General features: G+C 53.4%; 2 protein-coding genes across 4 annotated transcripts in view; one reads left to right on the forward strand and one right to left on the reverse strand.

Moving 5' to 3' along the window:
* Positions 1-2477: 2477 nt before the first annotated feature.
* Positions 2478-6976, forward strand: Fuz (fuzzy planar cell polarity protein). Of its 2 annotated transcripts, XM_021190164.2 has the most exons (11): positions 2482-2834; positions 3007-3128; positions 3367-3451; positions 3687-3755; positions 3951-4055; positions 4871-5068; positions 5145-5240; positions 5371-5477; positions 5553-5617; positions 5695-5769; positions 6484-6976. In XM_021190164.2, the coding sequence occupies exons 1-11, from the start codon at positions 2724-2726 to the stop codon at positions 6696-6698; spliced, it is 1248 nt and encodes a 415-aa protein (XP_021045823.1). In that variant the 5' UTR covers positions 2482-2723; the 3' UTR covers positions 6699-6976. The 2 variants fall into 2 exon arrangements, with proteins under 2 accessions (XP_029401260.1, XP_021045823.1); XM_029545400.1 differs by lacking the exon at positions 3007-3128 and having other exon boundaries at positions 2478-2834; positions 6484-6732.
* Positions 6724-8135, reverse strand: part of Ap2a1 (adaptor related protein complex 2 subunit alpha 1) — a 31095-nt gene continuing 29683 nt past the window's right edge. For both annotated transcript variants that reach the window (XM_021190146.2, XM_021190143.2), the window contains 5 exons: positions 7925-8048; positions 7718-7834; positions 7571-7640; positions 7317-7451; positions 6724-7167 (listed from right to left, as the gene is read on the reverse strand). In XM_021190146.2, the coding sequence (XP_021045805.1) occupies positions 7090-7167; positions 7317-7451; positions 7571-7640; positions 7718-7834; positions 7925-8048 (524 nt within the window). In that variant the 3' untranslated portion in view covers positions 6724-7089. The remainder of the gene's footprint in view (positions 7168-7316; positions 7452-7570; positions 7641-7717; positions 7835-7924; positions 8049-8135) is intronic.

An 8135-nucleotide genomic window follows, 5' to 3' on the forward strand; every position in this document is an offset into this window, starting at 1 on the left:
CACAAGGCGATTCAACTCCAGTTCCAGGGTATCCAACACCCTCATATATAGACATCCATTAAGGCAAGACACCAATGTACATAAAATAAAAATAAACAAGTTATTTAAATTATTTAGTTGAATAAAGCAATTGCTCTCAAACATACAGTAATCAAGCAGCTAAAACTGCTAACTCAGGGTTTACAGAATCAGCAGTGTATGGCAATGACAACACTGGGGAGAACTGAACATAAGAACCAAGTCCAGCCTGGGCTACACAGCAGCACGATTTTGTCTCAAAAAAATTCTTTTGTTTATTGTATCATTTAAAATACACAAGGAGGGCTAGTGAGATGGCTCAGCAGATAAGAGCACCCGACTGGGCTTCCGAAGGTCCTGAGTTCAAATCCCAGCGACCACATGGTGGCTCACAACCATCCATAATGAGATCATAACGCCCTCTTCTGGAGTGTTTGAAGACAGCTACAGTGTACTTACATATAATAAATAAATAAATCTTTAAAAAATAAAATAAAATAAAATACACAAGGAGAAATCTAATATCTGTGAGTGGAAAAATTGTTCAATTCCTTGCACTTATAAAAATTGAGGATGCCGGGCATGGTGGCACATGCCTTTAATACCAGCTCTTGGGAGGCAGAGGCAGGCAGATTTCTGAGTTTGAGGCCAGCCTGGTCTACAGAGTGAGTTCCAGGACAGCCAAGGCTACACAGAGAAACCCTGTCTTGAAAAACCAAAAAAATGGGGGCTGGCAAGATGGCTTAGTGGTTACGAGTGCCAACTGCTCTTCCAAAGGTCCTGAGTTCAAATCCCAGCAACCACATGGTGGCTCACAACCATCCATAAAGAAATCTGATGCCCTCGTTTGGAGTGTCTGAAGACAGCTACAGTGTACTTACATATAATAAATAAATAAATCTTTAAAAAAAAAAAAAGAAAAACCAAAAAAGAAAAAAATAAAAATAAAAATTGAGGATAAAAAAGACATTAGAAGGGCTGAGATGGGGGCTGGAGAGCTGGCTCAGCTGTTAAAAGCACTGACTGCTCTTCCAAAGGTCCTGAGTTCAGCAACCACATGGTGGCTCACAACCACTTGTAATAAGATCTGATGCCCTCTTCCGGTGTGTCTGAAGACAGCTGCAATGTACTTAGATATAATAATAATAATAAATCTTTGGGCCGGAGTGAGCAGGACCAGAGCAGGACCGGAGCGAGCAAAGGTTCTGAATTCAATTCCTACCAACCACATGATGGCTCACAACTATCTGTACAGCTACAGTGAACTGCACTTGGGAGGCAGAGGCAGGTGGATTTCTGAGTTCGAGGCTAGCCTGGTCTACAGAGTGAGTTCCAGGACAGCCAGGACTACACAGAGAAACCCTGTCTCGAAAAACCAAAAAACAAAACAAAACAAAACACTAAACAACAACAAGCAAACAAAAAAGAGAAAGAAAGGAAAGCAAAGAGAAAGAAAGTGGCTGGTGTTTGCTATTCCAGGCCAAACAGCTGTCCTGAGTTCCAGGCCAACCTGTCCCACAGGCTACAACTCCCACAGAAAGTAGAAAATAAAAACATAAAAAAGAAAAATAGAAAAAAAATAAAGAAATGAAGCTGTAGCCGTACTATTTAAAACTAGGAAATAAAATTTTTTGTTTTTTGTTTTTTCAAGACAGGGTTTCTCTGTGTAGCCCTGGCTGTCCTGCAACTCACTCTGTACACCAGGCTAGCCTGGAACTCAGAGGTCAGCTTTGTGGAGTGAGTTCTCTATTCTACAGTGAAGATTCCAGGGGTTAAAGGCTTCTCAGGTCTTCATGGCAAACCCTGGGATGCGCTGAGCCATCTCACTGGCTCCTAGCCATCCTTTGGAAGAAAGCTTTGGAAGTGATAATACAGTGATCATATCTGTGGAAATCTGTCCTGGTACCTCGGTGCTAACTTCTATTGTTGCACGGAACGAAGTTTTCCGTTTTACCTTTCGACACGATACACCATCACAGGCATTAATTCGTTACAGAAATTATGTGGTTTTCATGATTTTGGAAAAGGTTCTCTTTTCTTCTGCCTTTCACTAATAACAAGAACAACCATCTCATTTGGTGGTTACTAGGCAACAGTGCCTGGATCAAACCATTCTGAAAAAATGAGAGGGAGACGGTGGCACAGCGGGTCAGAGGTTTGAAACAGAAATGATTGTGAATGGTGGTTGCTAGGCAACGCCTGCGCATACCGCCATCTTTGACTGGGGCAGGGTATTTCCCACCATGGAATGAAAAAGCCACGCTGACGTTGCCAGGCAGTGCCTTAGCACTGTCTCCGTCTTCAACCAGTTGTTTACCAAAAAAAAAAAAAAAAAAAAAAAAATTAACACGTGAATTATTACAGCACACAAGAAGGTTTGCGGGCAACACCTTAGCACCACCACCATCTTCAAACTAGGTTCTTCATTCTCGTTATACAAAAGATGTGAAGCTGTCCGGGAACAACTTGAACGCTTGGCAAGCGGTACTTGTCGCCATCTTTGTCAGGGTCATGATGACTTCCGGCCGGAGCGGGAGAAGAATCCTGTTGGAGGGGCTGAGTTGATGAAGGCAGGAGTTTGGCCATCCGGCTTCTCGCCCTCTGGCGGCGCCAAACGGCAGGCCGACTTACTTTGACTACCCGCACGCTCCCAGATCCACCCCGAGAGTCTCCTGGGGGGTGACTTGTCGGGTGCGGGCTTCCAGATGGGGGATGAGGGGCCAGGAAGCGCGGTGCATCTGCTGTGCCTCGCAGCCTCTAGCGGGGTTCCCCTGTTCTGTCGGAGTAGCAGCGGCGGCGCCCCCTCCCGTCAACAGGTGGGGGCATTCGACTCCTGCGTCAATAAGGGGTTTGGGAAGCTGGGATGGCATACCGTGCTCGGGGCCTAATAAGGGGACTAATAAGCCTGGTTTCCTGAAGAACTTGGGGGTGGATATGGGGAGACGGCAAAGTGGGACAGTGGGGTCTCAATGCTTCCCCACTCTTCAGCTTCCTTTCTCTGTCATCGGCTCTCTCAATGGAGTCCACATGTTCGGCCAGAATCTGGATGTGCAACTGAACTCTGCAAGAACGGAAGACACAACCGTAGTGTGGAAGAACTTCCATGACAGGTCCCTTGGCGGGCGCAAGGGAACAAGATCTGGGCAGTGGTCCCTGGCTTAGGTGACCCCAGAGTCCTGCCAGTGGTGACCTGGCTGTGGGAATCTTTGATAAGCTACTCACCCTCTCAGTTCCCTGCGTTCCCGTCAGGATGTAGCCAGCAGCAGGAGTAGCTGGGAGACGCTGAAGCGCTTGGCTCCGTTCCCCAGGCCTGACCTCCGGCTTGCTTCTCTTCTTTCCTCCCCACAGTATCACCCTCATTGTTCTGTCATCTGAGGAGGGCACCTCTGAGCTGAGGCTGGAAAGAATGCTCCACATGGTGTTTGGGGCCATGGTGAGACTGGGCCCTTTCTTTTCCAAAACTCAAGAGAGCTGCACCCCAGCCTCTTCTCCCTGGTCCAGACCCCTGCATTTTTTCTCACACCCAGGCATCCAGACCTCAGCCCTCTTCCCGCACACCTGGGAGTCCAGGAGCCCGACCTGGCCTGCCCCTCAACACCCATCCAGATCCTGTCCTCTCTCTGACTAGATCCTATTGAGGACCCCGCTATCCTATGTGACTCTTCTAGGTTCTCGTCGTGGGACTCGAGGAACTGACCACTATCCGGAATGTAGAAAGACTGAAGAAAGAATTGAGGGTGAGGCTGTGGGATGTGAATGCAGTTAGGATCCCTCCGGCGTGCCGGTCTGTCAGGAACTACAATTCCCAGTATGCACAGGGAAAGCATGGGCCCATGGGTTCTTGGAGAGCTAGCTTGTTTGACCCTGGAGCTGGCCCCAGTTTTTTTCTGGACTGATCTGGCCCACGTGGGTCCTCCTTTTTCCTCTACCAGGCCAGCTACTGTCTCATTGACAGTTTCCTGGGGAACTCAGAGCTCATCGGAGACCTGACCCAGTGTGTGGACTGTGTCACTCCTCCAGAGGGGTCTGCCATCCAGGTATTGGGGCAGCTAGAGAAACAACTGTGTCCCCATGGTTCTGCTCAGCCTTCCTTTGTTTTCTCCCTCTGGACATTGTCCTAACCCCCTCTTATCATCCTGGAATCAAGTTTTACCTGGAACTCTTTCTCACCAGGGTACACTGTTAGCCTCCTGTCGTGCACTGCCTTCCTGCCTTCCAGGGAGCCCTGTCATGGCAAATCCGCCCCACCCCACACTAAGACAGGGCTCCCAGGCTGTCTTGGGACTCTCTCTGTAGACCAGGTGGACCTCCAACTTACAAACATCCACCGGTCTTTGCCTCTGAGTGCTGGGATTAAAGGCGTGCTCCACCACGCCTGCCCAATCGTCCTTTCCTAAAGTTATGCCTCTCCTGGCAGTGTGTCCTGACCTCGGAGCTTCCATAGGGCAGGACTGTGCCTTCTTAGCAAGTTGTAGATGTTGCTGTTAAAACTATTGGCATCGCAGGGCCTCCTGGTGCAGGCCTGTCACCCCAGCTACTCTGGAGGCTGGGGAAGAGTATGCCTGGCTGGCCTAGGTAGCTCATGACTCAAAAATTCAGTATGACTTGGCAGGAGCAGCCCCATAACTGAAGGAGAAATAAATTTTAAGAAGCAGACAGATAAAATAAGTGTATGGAGAATTGAGAATGCTGACTGATCAGAAAGGTTAAAGCATTCTTGTTCACAGAGAGGGTGTGAAACAGGAGCCTTGCATGCTGGGGTGTCTCTGGTCTCATGGCTGCTCTTCCCCTCCCTGCCTAGCCGGGAAGGTCCCTCCTTGCGCTATGACATCTAGTCTGACCTTTTCACCAGGAAACCCTCTCAGGGTTCGCGGAGGCCACTGGCACGGCCTTTGTCAGCCTGCTTGTATCGGGCCGAGTGGTGGCGGCGACGGAGGGCTGGTGGCGCCTAAGCATGCCTGAAGCTGTACTGCTCCCCTGGCTGGTGGGGTCCTTGCCACCACAAGCAGCTCGTGACTACCCGGTGTATCTGCCCCACGGGAGCCCCACGGTGAGTGGGCGGGACCAGGGTGGGGCTTCCAGCAGGGTGGAGCCATGCTTAGCCCTATATTATGCCCCCACTACAGGTCCCACACAGGTTGTTGACCTTGACACTGCTGCGGGGACTGGAGCTGTGTCTGCTGTGTGGGCCGCGCCCGCCCCTGGGCCAGCTGGACCCACAGGTGAGGCGGACAGTTGCTGTGCTGCCCCTGCACATCCCCTCCACGAGTGCCACCCGCTGCATGCAGGCCCTGGCCAACCAAGCGCCACTAGGGACCAGCCCTGACCTCGCTCCCCATCTCGCCCCCGTAGTTGCTGGAACGCTGGTGGCAGCCTCTGCTGGAGCCCCTACGGGCCTGCCTGCCACTAGGCCCTAGGGCGCTCCCCGAAGGGTTCCCGCTGCACAGCGATATTCTTGGGTAAGGCTCGATGGTTGTGCCCAGGGCCGGGAAGGCCATTTGCTCTGCCGGTTCCCTGACAGTGCTTTCCCCCAGTCTGTTGTTACTCCACTTGGAACTGAGACGCTGCCTCTTTACTGTGGAGCCTTCGAAGGATAAAGGTGCGTGGGGAAGCAGTGAGTGGGGAGGCCGTGAGTGAGCCAGAGGCCGCCTAGTCAAGGTGTTCCCTCTTCTCTAGAGCCTTCCCCTGAGCAGCGCAGGCGCCTCCTTAGAAACTTCTACACGCTGATGGCCACCACCCACTTCCCTCCAGGTGAGTGGTGGGCATGCCTCCCACACGGCATGCACACCCTGTAGCAGAGACCCCACCACATGCCTGAGTTGCCCCTGTCAATCTTCCTAAATCCCGGACTTCTTCTCCAGCCAGTGGTTTTACAGTAAGCACAGGCTGGGCATTTTGTCCCACGCCTGGAATGTCAACCCTACTGTGGCCAAGGGAGAATGGCCAGGAGTTTGAGGCCAGCTTGGGCTATCGAGCACTTCAGAGACCTGAGAACTAACTGCTGCAGCCTCCTAGGCTTGTCAGTTCCAGCGACCCTAACCGTGACCAATGCTAGGTGGCAGCACTCGGGCAGCCACTCCTGTCACCCTCCACAGTGCCGGGGCAGAGCCTTGCTCAAGCTGAGGCAAGTGAGGAGCCTGCAGACTCCACATTGGGAAGTTGTCCCAGGTCCCCAAGGCCCCAAGAGACACAGGCAGGGACCTAATGGTGCCCAGCTAAAGACCTCACAAGCGTGCAAATCTGGAGGCTTGCACTCGAGGGTAGGGAGTGATCCTCAGGAGGGTGACCCCAGTGCTGAGGGCACGTTAGGTGTGTGAGTACACACGTAGGTCATAGGAAGACAGCAAGGCTAGGTGGGAAGCGGCTGATCTGGGAGTTACTGTGAAGGATCGGGCCGGGCTGAGAGGTACCGGGCCCAATGAGGAGGCTGTGCTGCTCAACACAGTCCTCTCTGTCTTCCCTCAGAACCAGGGCCTGCAGAGAAACACGAGGATACAGTCCACTCAGCCCAGACGCCCAGAGCCTGCTACCTCGTGCTAGGGCCAGGCATGGGGTGGCAGCTGGTGGCTGTGCAGCTAGGGCTCCGGCTGCTGCTGCTGCTGCTGTCCCCTCAGACCCCCACCCACGGGCTGCGGACTCTGGCCACCCGCACCCTGCAATCCCTCACCCCGCTCCTCTGATCACTCAGGGTGGGCAGTCAATAGCTGGGGTAATATTAGCGTCTCTCTGTTTATTCGCTCACAATAATACACGGCCCCTGGATGGGGAAAGGGAGGAAGGGGGAGGGTGACGGGGGCGGGGAGGGGGAAGAGGTACCTACTTCCTCGGCCCCTCTCCCCTCTGTGCTTCGGGGGACAAGGGAGGGAGGGTGCTTCCCTTGACCCCCCCAGAATGTAAACAGCAGCAGATGAACAAAAATAAAATACAAAAGGCCAGAGGGAGCTCCCAGGCGCCCCCACCCTGGGCTCTTTGCTGTCGCCACTGGAGGGCCCCTCGCTGTCCCCCTCCACCACAGCTGCCTCCATCCCAGGGCTGCCTGGCACTGGCCATATCCCAGGGCAAGTCCAGGGCTCAGAACTGCTGGGCCAGCAGCTCACACAAGTGACGGGAGACAGGCTCTTTGCTGGTGCGCAGGGTTAGACGGTACATCTGTGCGGAGAGGAGAGAGCCCAACAAGGGGTACAAAGTCAGAGGGGTAAGGTAGGTAAAGGAAGACAGAGAAGACAATGAGAGGCACAGGAAGGAGGGCTGGGCGCAGGGAAGGCGGGGTCACAGGGAGGCCCGCCCTCAGCACTCACTTGGGCCTGGGCATTGGGCTCCAGCCGAAGCAGACACCCCACCTGCAGGGCCTTCGTCTGGATGATTCCAGCACCCACAAAGTTCTCAGGGTTGGGATCCACATTGTCCAGAAGAGCAGAGCCAAACCCCAGAAGCTACAACAGCGTGGGTATTAGGGAAGCAGAGCTGAGAAGCCGCCAGCCTACTGCAGGCTAAACCCTCAGGGGTGAGAACTGGTCCGTCCAGAGGCCAGCACCCCGTAAACACCTCTCACCTTGGCTTTAGTAACTTCAGCATCCATCGGGTGGTTGGCTTTGAAGATTTTCTGTGCCTCCTGCAGGGGGCTGGGAGGTTGAAAGCACTGTCAGGCACCTGAGGCCCCGCCCCTCAGCCCCGCCCACCCCTCAGCCCCGCCCCTCACAGGCTCAGCTGCTTCCAGCGCTGGAAAAAGTCTTGGGCCGCCATCTCTGTGGGCTGGAAGAATTTGTTGATGGTCACTGGGAGCTTCAGAGTGAGGGACTGGGCGGTGCCACCGTACCTGGGCAGATGAGGAGCAACTCAGCCAGGCCCCATCCCTGAAGACCCTGCCTCACTGCCCCACAGCCCACACGGTGTTGCTCGCACTTACCTGAAGCGCACTGACAGTAGTGGCGGCGTCAGGAAGTCTCGCAGACACTCAATGTTGAGTACTTGCTGCACCTGTGCACCACCGTCCACTTGTGCCGCCACACGCTTCGTCTGCACCGCCAGCTGTGGCCTCATAGTCAAGGAAGCCAGAGACAGCGGTGGCACAACTGAGGGTTTTTTTTTTTTTTTTTTTTTTTTTTTTTTTGGTTTTT

The sequence above is a fragment of the Mus pahari genome, chromosome 1 (assembly GCF_900095145.1).
Source record: "Mus pahari chromosome 1, PAHARI_EIJ_v1.1, whole genome shotgun sequence".
In the NCBI taxonomy this organism is placed as follows: domain Eukaryota; kingdom Metazoa; phylum Chordata; class Mammalia; order Rodentia; family Muridae; genus Mus; species Mus pahari.

Coding starts and splice junctions, on each gene's coding strand:
- Fuz (XM_021190164.2), top strand. CDS start 2,724: ATGGGGGATGAGGGGCCAGGAAGCGCGGTGCATCTGCTGTGCCTCGCA. Junction 5,069..5,144: donor TGCCCCACGGGAGCCCCACG/GTGAGTGGGCGG, acceptor CCCCCACTACAG/GTCCCACACAGGTTGTTGAC. Junction 5,478..5,552: donor CTGCACAGCGATATTCTTGG/GTAAGGCTCGAT, acceptor GCTTTCCCCCAG/TCTGTTGTTACTCCACTTGG.